Source organism: Malaya genurostris, chromosome 1 (assembly GCF_030247185.1).
Source record: "Malaya genurostris strain Urasoe2022 chromosome 1, Malgen_1.1, whole genome shotgun sequence".
Lineage (NCBI taxonomy): Eukaryota > Metazoa > Arthropoda > Insecta > Diptera > Culicidae > Malaya > Malaya genurostris.
This window is the reverse complement of record NC_080570.1, coordinates 164,787,703-164,808,959: the sequence shown is the minus strand read 5'-3', so window position 1 is coordinate 164,808,959 and position 21,257 is coordinate 164,787,703. Positions and strand designations below refer to the sequence as shown.

The following is a 21,257-nucleotide window of genomic DNA, read 5'->3' as shown; positions in this document are numbered from 1 at the left end:
TGACCAATCCGGTCTTGATCCAAGCAGGCGCAGATCCTGACATTGCCGGGTTACAATAGACGGCCGCCACCGCCTGCTTACTTGCGAAGGATGTTCTTGGGTGCACTTTTTGGGGGCTGTCCGATTCCTGTCCGATAACGGATCTAATGCTGCCGATTCTATTGAATCATCATCATCCTCCCGTCGTCTCCGGTTCCCCTTTCCGGCGTAGTTTTTTGTTTTCTTCGCCCTAGAACAATCATTGAGTTCAGATGTTGAAGCCGAAGGTGGGTGGAAGTTTAGCCAGAGAGAAACGATATGTCGGCATAAAAGAAGGAAAGAACAAAAGTACAGGCTATCAATGATGTATTTTGGATTGTTTTTATTTGTAGGCTTTCAAACAGGCATGATTTGGCGATTTTCGCACCCTTCGTGCGATGCTGTCAGGTCGGTCCGTAGATCGGAGTAGGCCTTGGATAGTGGGTTAAGCGAGGCGTTCAGTGATGGAGAGAAGTATCGCGTCCGAACTACATTTTCACATTGTCTTAGCCCACTGTTCCGTTCGTCCTCTCTCTGTCTATCTCTCTCCTCACTTATCAAAAGTGATGACCAGATAATTTCGTGCTCTTTTATTTTGTTTACCTGAAGTCCATTTTATTTGAAACTTCTTTAGTTCTGTTGTCCTGTTCGAGGTTCGTTTCTTTTATTCACCAAAGTGGAAAAAACATTGAGAAAAACGCTCTCGCTTTGTGTTTGTAAAGTGAAGCTACTTCCCTACACCTTTTTGTCTGCCTTTGGGTATGATTTTTTTTTCTTCATTCTGTGCTCTCCAAGTTAGCGACTGGAAACGACCACTCCACAAGGCGTTGGTTGGTTTGTTTTGCTTTTCGTTGTTTTTTTTTTTGTTTTTCGGGGGGTCATATTGTTCCCGACTCAGTCAGGTCAGTGTTTGCCCAAGAAATCGAAATGTGAGAAAAATAATATCCATCGATTTGCTTTCTGTTTCAAAACTAACAACACCGAGCAACAATATTTACCGGATCAATACAATACAGCAAAAGACCGTAAAGATTCAAAAGGATCGCCACCGATCGATCGACCGACCGAGAGTGGGTTGAAGGATTGAAAAGGGAAACCAGCAAATGGTCAAATTTGCTCAACTCTTTAAACTCGTTTATCACGGGATGCGATCTTGTTCCGAAAGCAAGAAGATGAGCAGCACTCGAAATCAGATCTTTGCAAGGTGTGAAAGCTGTTTTCAGTGTCAATATTTGAATGATTTTTAGAGTGAAAAAAATAATTCTTCGAACTTCGAACCGTCAACGATAGAAATAGAGATCTTTCCCAGGCGATGATGTTTTGCGTTTTCAGGAGCCCATCCAGTTTTAATTCCGTCATATCTAGTAGGCACTGCTAGCAGCTTTATTGTAAATTCTCCTCGAAAACTCTTGACTCTCCCTCAACATCCGATCGACGTGTACAGAGGCAAAGTCTATAACTTACTTTCTTTTATTTTTTCTTCGGACAGGTTTCAGGTAAGTTCGATTTCCTCTTGATACATCAGTACACTTTGCACAAAAAAAACACCCACCGCCAGCAAGTTTTCCGGTTAAAACATTGAAAAACAAAAAAACAAAAATTAAATACGTTTCGTTTTTACAACCAATTATGGCACCTAGTTTTGTTTCCGTTTTTTTCCTGGGTACATTTTAACCAAATTTATTGAATAATAACTTGTACACAGAACCGATCAATCGACATCGGTTTTCGTTCCGTTTTGTTTATGCGATCACGTTTTTAATTTGTCCGTACCAAACTGAAAAAAAAGCATCAGCAGAAATCAAAGTAGCCCTAGCTAGCGTTAGCTACTTTCAAGTTACACTCCCACTTAGCTTAGTGTTTCTGTTTTGTGGTAGTTTATAGTGGTATATTTTGTTTCAGTTATAAAAGTTTACTCTCTAACCAACCGTGTTCGAAACCCACAATTTGATCATCGCTTTACTTTTTCCCTCTTTTTTTTCTTCTTTTTTCTCTTTCTCTGTTTTATCTCTCTTTACATCTTACTGCACACATGAATATTGCACATCACGGAAATATGAATAAAACAACAACAAAAAAACACATCCCTGCAGCGATGAGGAAAACCAGGGAGAAAAGTCCCACAATGCTACGAGGAAATTTTCAAAGGGAAGTAGTAAGGCTTTCTCCTATGACTTCATCGCGCCGACCGGCGTCTTCACCTCTTCGGAACTGTGGAGCATCACACAAGGTTGTATCCTAAAGGGGGGAAAACCCCGGGTTATTTTCTGGTAATACGGTAATATCTACTGAAACTGATGGTGGTTGCATTTTCTCGCTATTAGCGATTGATGGTTGTTGGTTTACTATTCAAACTTTTTCTATTGAACGATGGTTACGGTTGCATTATATGTACAGGGTTCTTTTTTTACAGATTCTAACTGTTCTAACTTTTCAGAATTTACTATTAACTGTTTTCTTTCAGCATTACATTTCCTTTTGAAGTTTCGTTCTAGAGTGCATCCGAATTGGAGAATTGAAGACGTTACTCATCTACCTGTGAGCAGTCGGAGTTTTCTTCGCGGATCCGTGGAATCGTACTTCATGATCAAAATTTTTCTACTTTTTAATTGTTAATTGGATCTTACTGAAATATGTTATAATTAAATATAAGATAAATTTTGGAATAGAAATCGAGACATGGAATTAATCAATTGTTTGTTTGACTGTACCTATTGGCAACGGAAGTAGTGCTCTAAAAAAATTCAATAAATTTTTCTAGCGACATAACGGTATTTGTTTTTGCTCAAATGTCTCACTGTTTTTAGTATAATAAAAGAAACGCTTTTCAAACTATCAAGCTAATCTTCTGAATTACAACAACATTTATTGGTAAAAGTTGAAAATATCGTCTTATTTGATCCGAACCGCAATGAATCCATTCAATGTTTCGTGACCGTCGAAATTGCTCTTAGCGCTTTCTGCTAACGTGCAATAAATTTCGAAACCAAGTTTGCCATAGTAACTCTTCTGCCATGTCATTGTTTGTACGAAAGTCGTCGCCTACGCTGTTACTGACGGCGTGAAGAGAGCCAGAAGGAGCTGTTGATTATCGAAGCAAGTGTTTACTGTTGATTATTTTCATTCCTCTGGGTAATGCCAGGTGTAGAACTGGATGACGGGAATACACTAAGGTCTTTTTTAAGCGGTTTTTTATGTGAAGCTTCAGAGTTATGCGTTTTTTTATGCAAATTTTCAGAGTTATGCGGTTTTTTATGCGATTTTTTCAGAGTTATGGAAGTTTTGTTGGTTTTTTATGCGAATTTTTAAAGTCATGTGATTTTTTAAGCAAATTATCAGTCTATGATTTTCTGAATAATTCTTTTTTCTTGTATGCGAATTTCCATAATGTTGCAGTTTTGCCTTTCTCATATAGAAAGGCTATGCAATCACTGTGAAAATCGACTTTTTAACCGAGGCCCGGAGGGCCGAATGTCATATACCATTCGACTCAGCTCGACGAACTGAGCCAATCTCTCTCTCTCTCTCTCTCTCTCTCTCTCTCTCTCTGTGTGTGTGTGTGTGTGTGTGTGTGTGTGTGTGTGTGTGTGTGTGTGTAACAACTTCCGGTTCCGGAGATATAGGATATGCACCAAAAAAATGAAAAAAAATATGCACTCACTTTTTTCAGAGATGGCTTAACCGATTTTCACAAACTAAGATTCAAATAAATGGTATTATGGTCCCATAGTTTGCTATTGAATTTCATGTGAATGTGACTTTCGGTTCCGGAGTTATATCGTAATATGTGAAAAATTGAGAAAAAGTTTACACTCAATTATCTCTGGAACAACTCAACCGTATTCCCAAAATACCAATAATTCACGGATCGTACATTCTAAGCAGGGCATTATACAGACATACAGGCATTGCTGGTCAAATTACACATGAATTGTACTGTACAACTCGTGCATATTTGTGTTGTTCTACATGTATCTGCATTGAGTGCTGATTTTGCTAGGACCTTTTATAAGTATTAGTATTATAAGTATTTATCAGTAGCGTCAGTCTGCGACAGAGTTGCCATAATTACAGATTTTTATGCAAAACTATAGATTGTTTTTCCGCTATTTTGCCATACATTTTGTAGCATTCACAGATTTTTATGAAAAGTTCACCAAAATGACAGATTCTCGAAATTTTCTCACGGATTTTCACGGAGTATAATCGAGAGAATGCAGCACATGCGACACATAGATTTTTCGGGCTGAAACATTGATTTTGATACGGCATATGTCAGCGAGAGCTTGATCGGGATACACTCTTATTACTCGCTACCTTATTTTGGGTGGATTGGGATGATCAACCAAAGCGCGTCTCCGCATTTTTGGGTAGTTGGCGTGTTGCATAGACCAGGCTAGCGAGAGGTGTCCTCAATGTTTGGGTAAATGGGGGATTGTCTAGGATGTGTCATGGCAACTTTTGCAATGCTCACCACCCATTTTTCTACAGTCGAGTCGAGGTTTGAGTAAACAATGATTTGGTTACTACCCATTATGAAGACAAGGGGAGTAATTTGTTATTTTCATGGAATTTTGCTAGTACTCTCATTTGTTTTATTCCTACTAATTTATATCATATATGACAATATTCTATATACAGGGTGATTTTTTAAGAGCTTGAGAACTTTTTTAAACAATAAAACGCATAAAATTTGCAAAATCTCATCGGTTCTTTATTTTAAACGTTAGATTGGTACATGACATTTACTTTTTGAAGATAATTTCATTTAAATGTTGACCGCGGCTGCGTCTTAGGTGGTCCATTCGAAAAATCCGCTTTTTTATCGACAAATTTTGTTCAGCGATGAGGCTCATTTCTGGTTGAATGGCTACGTAAATAAGCAAAATTGCCGCATTTGGAGTGAAGAGCAACCAGAAGCCGTTCAAGAACTGCCCATGCATCCCGAAAAATGCACTGTTTGGTGTGGTTTGTACGCTGGTGGAATCATTGGACCGTATTTTTTCAAAGATGCTGTTGGACGCAACGTTACAGTGAATGGCGATCGCTATCGTTCGATGCTAACAAACTTTTTGTTGCCAAAAATGGAAGAACTGAACTTGGTTGACATGTGGTTTCAACAAGATGGCGCTACATGCCACACAGCTCGCGATTCTATGGCCATTTTGAGGGAAAACTTCGGAGAACAATTCATCTCAAGAAATGGACCGGTAAGTTGGCCACCAAGATCATGCGATTTGACGCCTTTAGACTATTTTTTGTGGGGCTACGTCAAGTCTAAAGTCTACAGAAATAAGCCAGTAACTATTCCAGCTTTGGAAGACAACATTTCCGAAGAAATTCGGGCTATTCCGGCCGAAATGCTCGAAAAAGTTGCCCAAAATTGGACTTTCCGAATGGACCACCTAAGACGCAGCCGCGGTCAACATTTAAATGAAATTATCTTCAAAAAGTAAATGTCATGTACCAATCTAACGTTTAAAATAAAGAACCGATGAGATTTTGCAAATTTTATGCGTTTTATTGTTTAAAAAAGTTCTCAAGCTCTTAAAAAATCACCCTGTATATTAGATGAAAATTTTACAAGCACGTCAGGGTATCGGACAAAAAAAGACTTTTGAAAAGGCATTGCAATGAATTATTTTATGGTGTATTATATTATGTTATATTATATTAGGGGCTGGGGTCCATTGGGAGATTGATGGTACCTGTTAGCTCTCTCCGGACTGTACCAGCCTAGATGCCGTGTGGAGTCCGGCGGGGGGGAGTGAACCAGGAGTGGATCCGCTGGGTTCCTGCTTTCATGTCGTGGAGGGCGACAGTTGCAGGAGTTCCTTCTTCCTTTCAGTTGTCAGATGTTTTCAATGTTCTACTTCTGATTACTCTATTTTACTGGGTCGTCTCTTTATACAACCTATCAGTTTCCGTCTGGCTTCGGAGATGAGTTTTGTTAGGAATGATTTCTTCTTCCATGTTATTGATTGTCTTTCAGGATTGTGGGGTGAGTGATAAAAGTCAAACATTGCGCGAATCCGTTTTTATTGCGGGGTTAATAGCAGAGATGGCATATATCGGTGTATTGAATACATAGTGGAGGACACTTGATATTAATGTTTCAAATAGTAAATTGATGTTTTTCTCGGTGGCCGGCTGCCCGGATCAACTAGTATAGCCGGTTGATGGTTCTAATAAATGATTGGGGTAATAAAGCGGAGATGGTGGAGAGTCGAGACGCGTGTGAGATCTGTTGACCTTTGTTTGGTGATTTGAAATGATTTTATAATAACTGTTTAGAATATTTCAATGCAATGAATCAACTTCTTTGTCTAGATCCTATTCGCTCGTTTGTTTTGTATCACGTAGTTTCATTTATAAAAGCGTGCTTAATCCACCTAGCAGTGAGATGATACCTTTTTTGTTTATCAATCCGCATGTGTTTTTTTGCATGACTAAAAAAAACGCGAAAGGTAGATGCATAAACTGCATACTCGACAGCCGGCTGTCCGGAGTTTTGTCAATTTCGGAGATTGACTGTTTCGTGCATTATATTGCCAGCACAAAGTAACACATAAAACGATAATACTTTAAAACATTCTTGGTAGCCGGCTACCCAGAGCAATAAACACATGATAACATTATTAAAACATTTACTAACAAAGTATCCTCTCCTGTGATGCATGTGGGAATGCAGAGGATTCCTCGGTTCTTAGTAGCAACATGCATCGAACTAACAATCCTTTCCCTCCCAAGTAGATCTGCATTCGGACGTGGCCGGCGTCGGTATTTTGATCAGCATGCATGGTTCAATACAGTTTGCACAGTGTGAAACAATGTGTTATTCCCAAACATGTTACTTCAAAAATTCATTTTGCAATCTCAATTGGTCCAGATCAATAACGGAGTAGCAACACACGGGCGGTCTCTAATGCTAATGCTAATGCTAAAATTATCTCTGGATCAACTCAACCAATTTTCGCAAACTAGATTCAAAGGATATTACAATATCCTAAAAACTTGTAGAATATTTTATCTGGATCCGACTTCCGGTTCCGGAACTAAAGCGTTATAAGTGGAAAATTACCAATTTTATTAGTATTTTTCCACGAACGATGGTTACAAATAGGTACAAATCCCATAAAACCAGGGTGGCAAGTGAATTAGCGATTTCAATTTCCCGGTGCGCGAGACTAAAAATTCCCGGTTTTTTAACATGTCCAAAAAACATCGAGAGAAACAACTATTTTTCGGGTGTCTCCTTGGAACTACGATTAAAACTCTCATCTACAGTTTGTCCAAACGTTCATCTTCTGAACTAAGTCCAGTCCAATGTATTCCATCTTTATTTTGTCTTTTACTTCGCCAGTAACTTCGATGTAGCAATAGGATTAAAACAAGAAACATATCTCTCCAACGGTGATGAAAGTGATCAGTCTTGCATGTCATGAAGGAATGGAGCATCATGCAATTTTCTTGAAAAATTAAAACAAACTTATTCAAACTTCTTGCTTTTTCCAAGAATGCTCTTAAGCGCAGCTTTCACATCATATTCGACGATTATTGGTGGTGTTTTGTAGTTTTCCAGAACTGTTGAAAACTTGATAGTTGTACCGAAAGAATTAGTTCTATTGAACCGTTCTTTTGTTTTTCTGAAACTTTGTATGTCTTTTAGCATGTGTTCTACCAATAATCATTCGCGAACTTCTACCAGATTCCTCAAACCAGCAAACGTTTCAAAAGACTATTCTATTGAGAAGAATAAAGAGCTATCATTCTTCAATAAAGAACTCCAGTTCACTCAATCTTCGAGGAGAACTAGTTCTTTTGGACCGGTCGCGGACCAGTGTATTCCAATACTTTTTTAGCCTGGTATAGTATAAGGTTAAAAAATAAAAATGAATGAACTAAAGCACAACACTCCTCCCGCAAACCCGATTCCTTCTAACAACCAGTGGCGTCTCGTGACAAAATTTACGGGTTGTGCACTGCTTATATGATGTGATATCAGAACCGTTTCGACGTTGCAACTGAGCCAGCAATTTGTTTTCAACTGCCATAAGCATAAGCCACTGAAGCCTCTCCTGAATGTTCTCACAGAGTAGACAGTTTGACCAGTTGTGCAGTGCACGAGGTGCACATGAGGACCATTGCTAACAACATATACGATATTCTTTCAGAGTTGGGTTTTGGCGAGAGAACAAAATCCTTCTGGAATTCTTAAAATGTACGCTTGTCACTTTGGAAAAACAACAACAATCTAACAGAACGGCTGAAAAGTTCGTATCGTTTCTATGAGAGGGCGCCACTAGAATTAAATCCATACCATTTTTAGTTAGTACCAACCTTCAAAAGATACGCGTATAAATTTGACAGCTGTCTTATTATTAGTTTGTGAGATATTGCATTTTGAGTGAAGCTACTTTTGTTATTGTGAAAAAATGGAAAAAAAAGAATTTCGTGTGTTGATGAAACACTACTTTTTGATGAGAAACAGTGCCGCCGATACCAAAAAATGGCTTGATGAGTGTTATCCAGACTCTGCACCGGGCGAAGCAACAATTCGTAAGTGGTTTGCAAAATTTCGTACTGGTCATATGAGCACCGAAGACGATGAACGCAGTGGACGTCCAAAAGAGGCTGTTACCGATGAAAACGTAAAAAAAAATCCACAAAATGATTTTCAATGACCGTAAAGTGAAGTTGATCGAGATAGCTGACACCCTAAAGATATCAAAGGAACGTGTTGGACATATTATCCACGAATATTTGGATATGAGAAAGCTTTGTGCGAAATGGGTGCCGCGTGAGCTCACAATCGATCAAAAACAACAACGAATTGATGATTCTGAGCAGTGTTTGGAGCTGTTATATCGAAATAAAACCGATTTTTTTCGTCGATATATAACAATGGACGAAACATGGCTCCATCACTTCACTCCGAAGTCCAATCGACAGTCAGCTGAGTGGACTGCACGCGATGAACCGAACCCAAAGCGTGGAAAGACTCAACAATCGGCCGGTAAGGTTATGGCGTCTGTATTTTGGGATTCGCATGGTATAATTTTCATCGACTACCTTGAAAAGGGAAAAACCATCAACAGTGACTATTATATAGCGTTATTAGAGCGTTTGAAGGACGAAAATTAAAAAAAATGGCCTCATTTGAAGAAGAAAAAAGTTTTGTTTCATCAAGACAATGCACCGTGTCACAAGTCGATGAAAACCATGCTGAAATTGAACGAATTGGGCTTCGAATTGCTCCCTCATCCACCGTATTCTCCAGGTTTGGCCCCCAGTAACTTTTTCCTGTTCTCAGACCTCAAGAGAATGCTCGCTGGTGAAAAATTTAGAAGCAATGAAGAGGTAATCGCTGAAACTGAGGCTTATTTTGAGGCAAAGGAAAAATACTAAACAAGTGTATTGTCACAACTTCACATTACTGAGACAAATTTTGGTGAAATTAGGGGATTAAAAACACGGCTCCTAAAAATTCTTAAAAAATGTATTAAACATGTTACCTGATGTAACTTTTACCATTATGCATAATTATTCTGAAATTTGAAGACAAACACTAGAAAAGGTCCTACGTGCAAATGACAGTTCCTCTTTCTTTACTCTTTCTTTCGATTATTACGGTCCTATAGGCAATCCTGCTATCTTACACTTTGCATAGAATAACGACTGAAACTATCAACATTCGAATTGCTTTTTAAAAAAATGTTGGAAAATACAGGAATACGCCGTAATAATTGAAAGAGAAAATAAACAAAGAGAAATTGTCGTTTGCACTTGGGATCTTTTCTAATATTTGTCGAGATTTAATAGAAATCCAGCAGAAGCATCCAAATTATCCTTATTTTTCATTATGAGCATTCATTCACCGAAAGATAGCCGGTACGTAAACTCGCATAAAAAAACTACAGTGTACAAATAAATCTAAAACGCTGCAATCACACATCGTTATCATTAGTATTGTATGCAATCGATAAAAGTATTATAAAAAATTGCTAACGCCAAAAATTGCTAGAAACGTGTTACAATTTCCAAGTGGATGAGTTATCTATGCGAATTAAATCTGCCACTGTCACTAGCATTCCAATAAAAAAAAATCAATTAGTTCCTGGAGATAAATCATCGAGGAATTTACTTTCCGGTTCCGGAATTTCAGAGTGTGTTTTTGTAAGTAACGATACATAACGTATTCAGTAGGCTTTTCTGGTTTGCAAATTTTGTTGATTATTTGTTGAGCAAATTTAGGCAACCAAAAATATAGAAATAATACTCACATCGTTTTCTCACAGATAGCTGAATCGATTTTAACAAACTTATATTATCCGATACCATAAGATCCGATTCAATTTCATCGAGCTCCAACTTCTGGCTTTGGAAATACCAAAATTTTCAATCGAATTCGACACTAATCAGTCGTGAGTCGGATTGACCTCTCCATCGGTTCAAAACTTATGGTTTGCCATACTGAAGCCATGTGCAAAGTTTCATCCAAATCGGAGAAGGTCGATTCTGATTTTGTCACTTTTTCGTCTACTCATTCCTGGAATTGCTCATTTTATACCTACCCAGTAGGTAACTCGAGAATGCATTGTCGCCCATCACACTAAGGCCGTCCTCCGAACACGAGAAAGCCATGAGTTTTTGTCTTTAATACCAAACATTTTAGGAAACTACAATTTTGAATTATTTGTTCTTATTTCATAATAATGAAAATTTTATTACAAATTGCTGATCATATTTTTAGATAGCGTGGAACAAAAAATATGTTGTTGGGTTAAGTACAACTCGAGATATTCATGATTAAGTTCTACCCATTTTTCCATAGAAAGTCATATTCACGACAAAAATGTGCGATATTTTGACTGTAATGTTTTAGAAGGTTTGAAGCACGGTGATGTGCAGAACTTGCCTGTATATTACAGGGTGTAGTCGCTTATGAATTATGTGACCTTCAAGGTGTAGTACTTCGAATCGTTATAGCCGTGGCTTTGAGAGAAAATATTTCAATAACAGCTCATGAGGACAATGCCGGCATAGTGATGATAAAAATAATTAAATTAAGAAATCATGAAAATAATAAAAAAAATAATGAAAAAATTATATGTCCGTTCGTTTCCACGATTTTATCAATATGTCTGTCCAAAACTGCAAATAATAATCAAATAAGTGCCCTTAATCTCGCATTCGTTTAGTCGATAATATCGCATTAACTTGATTGAAATTCCCTCTCAACACAAATACCCAATGCACCTTCCTATTCCTGTCACAGCACAGTCTAGCGCCCGTAAACAATAGCAATTAATCAGTCTAATCCCGGTAGCAGCCACTGGTCTTACCTGTCTTCTCGAGAGCCGAAGTCGCCAGTCTGTTCCGAACTGTAGCTTGGATTCGGTCCATCTTACCTTCACTTCCGGCTTCCGGTAGGATCACTAATCCTTGCCCTTGTCATGGTAACGAAACGAAAATTAATTTCCCAAACCAAACGACGACGACGACGACGGCAGTCAACGAGTTCAGTTTTTCTCCCTTACTGTGCTACAATTGGCAACTGCAAATCCTCTTAAACGACGACTCTGTACAATTAGAATAGAGGAATAATAGAAAAGCCGCAGTCGAGAGCCCAAAAGATACACCAGAATGTAATCCTATTTGAAATTTTTTAATCTTTCATTCCCTTGAGAGAGAGAGAGAGAGAGGAGAAGGGAGCAACCGAACGCGAGCGCCCTACTTTTCCAAACGGCCTGCTTCGATCGACGGAACAATGCACCATTGAACCGAGTTCGAGTGCACGCGTGTTTTGTTTGCTCACGCCTTGGAACAATGCTGATTGATTATGCACTCTAGGCTTCACTTACTTTTATTGATACTTGTGCCCAAATTGTGTCACCAACTCGTGATGGTTTTTTTCCGTCTGTTTTCCATTAAGCTAAACGGTGAGAATGAGAACAATATTGCTGGTGTTGTTGTTGTTGTTGTTATTGATGCTGCTGGTTTCTGACAATCAACTGATGGCGAATGGATGTGACTAATGAAGGACACTTCGGACGACTCGACTCGACAAATAACACAATAGAACCATTCAAATTATGTCCGTGTTTTTTTTTTGTCGAACAACGGCTCCCGTCTTGTGATTCATCTCAATTAGTTCCGTACGGGCACACGCCCTTGTAAAAAAAAGCGTTCTAACGAGACACTTCCGGTTGACGAACGAGTGTCGGAAACAGGAGCGAGGAAAAACCCGGAAACAATTGGAGTAAGAACATACGCATGCATTTCTTTTGTTGTTGATTGAAATGTCGATTGTGATTTGAAGTTGATGTTGATTTTGGTTTCGAGCGGTTTGATTAGATTTATAAAGAGTACATTTATTTTCTGATTTCATTTATATATAGAATACAATTATAAAGATTTGGATCACTAGTTTTATAACAATAGAGTCTGCCAACGTGTGTGTGCGTTTTTTGTGCGAAATATTCCAGAGCAGATGCTAGTAACTTAATATTTACAAAACAATTGATTTTAGGAAGAGTTTTTAGGTGGGAGGATACTCCTTTAACGTTTTACGTAAAAACAAATTTACACAAACTTCTTTTGATTACTTAAACAAAAAAACATTGAGTGAGCATAGACGGTTTCAAAGAGTTGACAAACAGTGGTGCCATTTAAAAAGCTACCGCATGAACACGAACGCCATCGAATTTTATTTTTAGCCGTGTATCGGTTCCAGAGCTAAAATGAATTATCTTCACATCTTGTCTACTGCTACAATTCATATCACGTTCGTCGGATAGGCTATGATTGGAGGTGCCTGATTTTCCTGGAAATTTTTGAACATAACCATAGAGTTGTTTTTTTTCTTCATTCTTTCTTATAGATCTCATCACAGAATAAATTTTTTGCTAGTTTTAATTCCTGCTATTTCATTAAATGTGAATACGCCTTTCTTTACTAAGAGGCACGTTTTAAAAAGTAACGTTTTTTTTTTAAATGATTGATAAGTGAAGAGCGCAGTTGACTCGTTCAGCTCAGACTCCAGACTCCAGGTCCAGAATCCAATTCTAGGGTTCTGTTCTGAAATTCAGTTTCAGAATACAAGACCTGTTTTTTTTTTCATTTCCATTTTTTTCTCAAATTCAGTTCCTCGTCCAGAAATCAAGGCCAGCATCAAGTATCAGAATTCTGGTACTGAAGCCGAGTTTTGGAAATACATTCAAAGCCGGGATTTGGAACCGAATTCTGGATATGAGATCAGGATCTCGATTCTAGATCTGGAACTGTCCGGAATTCAGATTTAAAATAAAGGTTTAGAATTCTGAATCTGAAGTGGAAATGAATTTAGGAACTAGATTCGGAAGATTTTTAAAACTAAATTCCGGATCATAATTCTATGTTAGAGCAGAATTTCTGAGCTGAATTCAGGATACGAATTTGAAAACTCTGTAACTAAAATTCAGTTGCGGATCAGATTCAGAGGATTCAAGTTCACAATTCAGTGTCGAACCAGAATCCATGTCTCGAATTCAGTTTCATAACACAGGTTCAGTAATCAGTTTAACAATTCAGAACTCAGTTTCGGATTCCAATTACCGAGTTCAGGTTTAAAATTCAATTCAAGAATCTAGCATCAAAATTGAGTTTCTGAATTCAGTTCAAGCATTCGGTTCCTGAATTCCAGTTTCAGAATCCAGATTCTGTCACGGTCAATAAATCGATGATCGATCCATTTTATTCGTTTTCACGTTATGTCTCTGACATTACCAATCCGTCTTTTGGCACTGAATTTTACCTCAATGCTAGTTCACGCGGTTTTCGTTTGTGCTTCAAGCGTTAACTTTGGAATTTCTGTTCGGAACAGTTCGCTTCCTTTGTTATATTCAAAGTTGTCATTAATCTACCTAGAAATGAGCAGAAAAAAATTGCATACACCACTAGATATAGAGTTCATGTCTTCAGCAAATTTGTAGATCATATTGAAACAAGGAAACAAGCTGAAGACAATTTAAAAGGCAAATACCAGGAACAAATATTATCAACGTTTGTAAGTATGATCACAAAAAAACACTATTAGAAAAACTAGTGGTTCCAACATCTATACACTTAAATTTAAGTGAGCGAGAAATAGGAGCAGCTGAAAATTACTGACAGAAGTAAAAATAATCTTAAAAATAGAGGAAAGTAGGGAACTCTACTTTTTCTAATAGTTTTTTAATCGGATCTTTTGAACGTTGGTCAAATTTGTTCCACATATTTCCAAATTTTCGAGATACTGTTTCAAATTGTTTATACTTCAAATATATCTTCATTATGCGAATTCCAGAATATTGCTACAGAACATTTTGAAATAATACTTTAATTTAAAAAGGAACTTCGTAACTTGAAAGTAAATTGACTCTTTGGAGCAGCTTACCGAAATTGCCACTTTTCTATAGACTAGAATGACACAATTTTGTTATTACATAACAACCGAAATATTTTGTAACGAAGTCAAAATGGTCCGTTCTAAAACAAGAGCGCACAAAGAAATTGTACAAATTTGATTATTTGGCAAGCGATTTAAATCCGATGAGTCTTGCATCACAAGAAGGCAGAATACTAAGGATTCATCAACCTTGCACTTTATCGATCCGTGCGATTATTTCAAATAAGAAAAGTGTGAGATTTTGGACAGTGCAGAAGTGCGCGAACAGAACCCGAATGACTGACACCGAAAGGCAAGTTCCCTTGGCATAGAAGCATAGAGTTGTGGATCCAGAACCAGATAACCAGAATGGTCCAATTCACGTGTCCGTCCGTATTTATTAGAACGCGTTCCTCAAGGGTTACTAAAATGTTTAGAACAAAAATATGTTATGAAATAAAAAAATTTCCACAGCAATTTCGTGTATTGTGTTTTGCACGCGTTTTTTTACTGAAAGCTACCAAAAACCCATTCTTTTTGAAGGAGGATTCCAGATGGTTCGACACTCACTGAAAGTTTCAAGCGGTAATCGTTTGCCAGAAATTCTCCTTCATAGTGGATGTTGACAAAGGGCTGATTGACCGTATTGAAAAGGGGGAGTGGGTAATGTAACAGACATAGCTGGAAGATATGAATGCGAATAAAACTTCTATAAATCCGTTGGAAATATTTTGTTGATTCTAAAAAGAACCGAATTGCAAAATTTATCCGATATTTTCAACTGTTGAATACTATTTGCCATACTTTTTTCATCTACACCAGTACCTAAATTCTGGACCAGGAACTGAAATTGAATTCCAGAACAAAAATTGGAAGCTAGGAAAGGCTCAAGATTCAGATTCGGATTTCTATTCATAAAATAAGGTGAAATTTGGAACTGAACTCGATTTGAGAATGCAGATTCCGAATTTAGTTCTTGAACTGAATTCCGAACTTGAATAAAGAAACGAAATTCAATTCGATGTTCTAGTTCCAGAATGCAAGTTCTTAACTTGAATTATTTAAATTCAAGAAATAAATTATGAAACTGAACTCAGGAATTAAATTCTGGTTCAGAAGTTCCAAACTCAGGTTCGGAGTTCATATCTAACAGCTAGTTGTTGAAATTCTAAATCAGTTCCGAACATAAATCAAGGAACTAAATTAAGTTCAAAAAGCAAGTCAAGAAAGCAGTTCTAAAAATTTTGTTCCAGAATCCAGAATTAAAAATCACTTTCAGAGTCTTAGTTTTAATTTTTGAACCTGTAATTTTGAACTAAATTCTAAACCTGAAATTAAGCTCCAAATTCAGGTAAGAAAATCAATTATAAGAGAATTTTGTATATTAATTGAATCGCCTTAGTTTGCGATTTCACCTTAAGACTTGTTCATACGAAACATTTTAGAAATCGTGAATTTTAAGTTATTTCAGGTTATCTCATACTACTGAAAATTTTGTCATAAATTGCTGAACATATTTCCAATGGTATGAAGAAAAAAGTATGTTGCCACCGTAAATACAAAAGGAGATATTCACGATTAAGTTCTGCCCAGTCTTGTATAGAGTGAATTTTGGAAAGCTGTCTCAAAGTAGACGTATTCATGTAAAAAACACGTGATTTCTTTGCGATTTGTAGCTTGTGAGAAGATACTGAATGGTGTTCCGTTAAGTTCAATTCAAGAAGATTATTTATATTCGGAAGTGTGAAAAAGCATGTCAGCTTTACTCGTATTCACGTCCTCCAGTTATGTCTCTGACATTACTCACCCGCCTTTTTAAAAATGGATAATATTCAAAGTGCAATTTTTCCGGAGTGCACATTTTTAGAGAAATAAATTGTTTGCGATTGTTCAAATTATTTTTGCGAAAAAGATAGTTTTCTCACTTCTCACCAACACACTGCTGGATTAATACAAAAAAATCTTAAATTTTTAGTAAATTATAACTTTACCAGTAGGTCAACAATCACCTGGTAATTTGACAGTTTAGAAACTGTACGTTAAAATCAGGTGCCTTTCAGATACTAGAGTTCACTTATTCTATCAAATACTTCTGATTACGATTGTGAGTTTTGTTCGATGAGACAGAAAAATTTCCTGATCCTATCAGTTGGGAATAGAAACCAGGTAGGCTGTAGGTGAAAGACTGTGATTTACCCATTACGCTATATCCGTGATTATTTTTGTTGAGTGTTTTGTTTTTTCGAGTTATAAAAAACAGCCACAGCAACAATGATTCGTAGTTTTTTTTAAAAAGCTTAAAGATCGTAAATCCAGAGGTGCCAGTTGAAAATTGTTAGTATATTCAGGCAGGGTTGAAAAAGTCGTAAACTCGAAAACAAAAGTCTGCGGACTTTCTATGAAGAATGATGTACGGAATTGGTTAGGCGAGTAAAAAAAAAAAAGACCGCGGCGAGTTCAAAAGTCCGTAAATTTTGACCAAAGTCTGTGAAAAACGTGATTTTTGAGAGTCTGCAAATAAAACATGTCTACAGCTTATCGGCAACAGAAATCGGCAGATTTACAGCCAATTCTGCAGACCTAGCATCTATTCTCAGATCAAATTTCGCCACTCTCTTGGGAATGCATATTAAATGTTTCAATTACAATTTCGTCAATTGTCGGTTATCCGTAATCAATATACATTAGAGAATGTTTATTTAAATAATTTAACCAAAGCCAATATATTCTGCAAACGAGCAAACGAGCTGAATTTTTTGCTGTGGTTCTCGTATTAAACGATCTAACAACTTCTAAACAGTCGGAAAACTGGTCTAAGTTCCTAGGGTCCATGGAACGCGAGCCATTATGTTCGGATTCTTGACAGGCTGAGTATTGACATAGCGATATTATGGAAATATTGTATTTTCTTAGGTCCTCTCTCACAATCGAATACCATTCGTCGTTCTACATTTGAGAAAACTATATAGCTCAGGTACAAGCAAAAGCAATCAGTTCCATTTAAGGTTATTCGACCCACTTGATCAAATATCCTTACATCCTTGGACAAATTCATTCGATAACAAATAAACGTTTTGCAGTAAGAATCGTACAAATGGACTGAAAAAAATACTTTCTAAGTTACGTTAGGAGAAAAAAAACTACTACCATTAAGTACCTTAAAACTCCACAAGTAAGCTACTTGCGCCATCTGCTCTGTTCTATTTCTAGCAACGACTAGATCCGTAACTTTTGTCTAGCTCATTAGTAAATTTATCAACATTTGCGCTTTCACACATATTGGCATACCCCATTTTTTCTTCTTCTTTATCGTCCATTGTTTACACGCAACAATAGGTCACAGTTAGGCTACAGTCAGCGGTGTTGGTTGTTGGTTTTTTTTTTGCTCTTATCGATTTAAAGTTAAGAAATTCCTATACAAACTACAACGAGTACCTACTCTACTCTACGCGCCAATGGCAGGGACAGTTGCCATTGCTCGCTCATCTCTAGGTTTGCTTTGGTAGCACTTTGGGTAGCCCCCCGGCGGTGACCGCCAAAGAACCGAACGCCGCCAACGGATGTCCATGATGGTGATGATGATGATGATGGGCCAACGGTGGCAGAACCAGTCCCGTCGGTGTATCCGCCGTCCTTCGTTTCTTCTCCACTGGTTCTTGGTGCGAGCTGGATGAAGAGTTTGCGTCGTCCGGTTTCAGGAGGGATTCCACATCGAACTGTCGTTTACGGGAGAAACTCTCCATGGCCCCCTTGATGATGGCCACCTGCTGCTGTTCAATGGTCGTCGGATAGGCGCAAACGGCAGCGGCAGCCACTGCTGCTGCACTGCTCAATGGTTCGGTAGCTGTTGGCATGTACGCCGCTGGATTCAACACCGGAGATGACGGGATCGCAGGAAAAAACTGTCTTGGTGAACTGTTGTCGAAAATGTCATCGTCCGAGGTAAGACCCATGTGGCGTCGGACCTTACGCTGAGCCTTTCTACGGCGGAAATCTCCCTTCAGGAAGTCTTCTACGTTTGCCGGATGGACAGCCCAATAGTGGCCTTTGCCGTGGGCTGATCGACCGGCCTTGATAAAACAGTCGTTCAACGATAGATTGTGACGAATGGAATTGCGCCAGCCGGGACCTCGGCTCCGGAAGTAACTGTAGTTGTCCAGAATATGTTGGTAGATGTCCGACAGGACCAGTTTCCGTTCCGGGGAACTTAGAATCGCTATCGCAATCAATCCGATGTAGCTGTACTGTGGCTTTGGTGCGGACGATAACTTACTGGCGTCGGCTAGTAATGCATTCGGAACAACGTCGGCCGGATTGCTCACATACACGGAAGGTTTGAAAAACCGCGATAGGGTCCTCGGATCGGTCACTATATTGCCGTAATTGAAAAACTGATTAGTTCGGAATCGTTCGACCATAGCATAGTTGTACAGCTGCAAACTGTATTGGTCGAATTGCACTAAATCCGCACAATTTAACATGTTTCTAAATCTTCCGTTTTCCTCCACTGTCACTGATTGCTTTGGTACGATTTGATACTTCAAATTGCTCTCACTTCACTTATTCAGCTGATCAAAGAAGGCTGTTGCAATACCGATCCCGCACACGCTTATTCGCTATTCCGCGAGTAATTAAAAACTCTGTTGGCTTCTTTACACTGGAAAAAACAATCTCGGTATCGGGCACACACGTCTAGCGCGCACTTCTGGTCGGGAGAAAATCAAACATGTACTGACTCCCGAACTCCGGCCAAGCCAAGCAGTCGGGCTCGCGTATAAACACATTCCAAACAACGGCCAGACGTTTTCGAAACCTCTTCGTCTGCGGTGTTGTGTTTGGCGGCGACGGGAGAGCAAAGATTTATATAAATATTTGCGCAAACAAGACGAGCACCAATCGGAACGCTCGCAGCAACTTGCAAGCCACTCCCCCCGGATGAGTAGTGGTACGCCGATTGGCCGAGGCAGCCAATCAGACACCAGGCAGGCTTTGCTGCTACGGTGCCGCATCGTGTCGTTTGAAACGATGGTAAAACGAAGGGCAAGAGGGGAGACAAGTCGAAGCACGCAAACAACAGAAGCATGATTTATGTTTTGCGATCTGTACTCTCTGCTTGTTTTGTGTATATACACAACAACCAAGCTTCCACCCAAAGCAAGGCACAAACAACCCTCCTAAAAACGTCCGAGAATGCTCGGGCTTTGCTGTACGGTTGATGGTTTATTTTTTTCTGTGTGTTTTCTGAACTGAAAACATGGGGCTGTGACGGGGAAAAGGGAGAGGAACTGAAAACAGCGCGAGGTGGTGTGTGGTGCCGAAACGTGATAAATTATTTTAAAACACCTCACCTCTCATCGGTGTGCGAGTTGACACGGTAGGGCGGCAGTGTTGGCAGTTTCGTTGGAGGTGGCAACAATAGTTTTGGTTCGTACTATCGTTTTTATTTTGGATTTTATATTCGTTCCAAAATACAGCAACAGTACAAATCGAGGTGCATGTTAACCCTAGATTTTTCCCCTTTGAAAAAATTAAAGGGTTGTATGCAAGACACGGACGAGCACGATTACATTAAAAGTGAAATAATTCAAATTACAAACTTACTCTAACTTTTCATTTCAAAATTTTTGAAAATATCCTTTGAATGAAAGTCAATTATGATGATTTAAAAGTTACTTAAAAGACCAATTTTGGATACGAACAACCTGAAGATATACGAGGTCTGTTCAAAAAGTACCCAGAATTAACATTTTTCTAAAAAAATATTTATTTTTTCGTCTACATCTATATGGTCCCCTTCAAAGTAATCCCCCCTAGATAAAATACACTTATGCCAGCGTTTTTTCCAGTCTTCGAAACACCTCTGATAGTCACTTTTTGTAATGCTCTGTAGCACTCTCAGCGATTCTGCCTTCATCTCTTCAATCGATGAAAAACGCTGTCCTTTCATGGGTCTCTTCAACTTTGGGAACAGGAAAAAATCACACGGAGCGATATCTGGTGAATAAGGAGGTTGGGGCATGTTTAAAGTCTTGTTTTTAGCCAAAAAATCACGAATAAGCAACGATGAATTTTGCTGCCACTCGTTTCATGCCCAAAACATTTGAAAAAATATGATGGCATGAGCCAACTGATATGCCAACTTCATCAGCAACTTCTCTAATAGTGATTCGGCGATCATCCATAATCATTTTTTCCACTTTTCCCACATTTTCATCGATTATTGACGTGCTGGGTCGACCGGAGCGTTCGTCGTCTTCAACGTCTTCGCGGCCATATTGGAAACGCTTATACCACTCGTAAACACTTGTTTTTTTTCATAGCAGACTCACCGTAGGCTCTCTGTAACATTTCGCACACTTGGTTACACTTTATTTCATTTTTCACGCAAAATTTAATACAAATTCTTTGACTCTTCAATTCAAAAATCGCCGAGCTCAAAAAAACACGTCTACACCAGCCGCTACAAGACAGAATTTAAACAATGAATACAGCGGAAAATTTCACCATACATTAGGGACATATGTACCAACACAATAAAAAAAAAATTTGACCACCGGACTCTCCAGACGCGCGCAATTAAAAAATTCCGGGAACTTTTTGAACAGACCTCGTAAATCTGGACAAAAGAAACGATTTTATATCAGAATAATTTTCAAGACAGAGAACGTACAAACTTATTCATTTTATAAACAGCGATTAGAGAAGATTTTATATATTTTATGATAAGAAACTTGTTGTTTTGATGTAAATGATAATTTAACTGAAACTGGTGGTGACCCGAGTTAAGTGAGGATTCAAATGATACATGTAAAATCGCAGATCAGCTTATCTT

The 21,257-nt window shown here is 38.3% G+C and overlaps 2 protein-coding genes across 2 annotated transcripts in view; one reads left to right on the top strand and one right to left on the bottom strand.

Moving 5' to 3' along the window:
• LOC131428701 (nuclear factor 1) overlaps positions 1-13,322 on the top strand; it is a 38,057-nt gene extending 24,735 nt beyond the window's left edge. Inside the window, exons 6-8 of the mRNA XM_058592750.1 lie at positions 1,508-1,514; positions 2,112-2,248; positions 13,165-13,322. Of these exons, the coding sequence (XP_058448733.1) occupies positions 1,508-1,514; positions 2,112-2,248; positions 13,165-13,322 (302 nt within the window). The remainder of the gene's footprint in view (positions 1-1,507; positions 1,515-2,111; positions 2,249-13,164) is intronic.
• On the bottom strand, positions 12,367-19,127 carry LOC131426658 (fork head domain-containing protein FD5). Its single transcript, XM_058589536.1, has one exon. It carries the CDS (start codon positions 18,904-18,906, stop codon positions 17,914-17,916), a length of 993 nt encoding a protein of 330 aa, XP_058445519.1. The 5' UTR covers positions 18,907-19,127; the 3' UTR covers positions 12,367-17,913.
• Between the last annotated feature and the right edge of the window lie 2,130 nt (positions 19,128-21,257).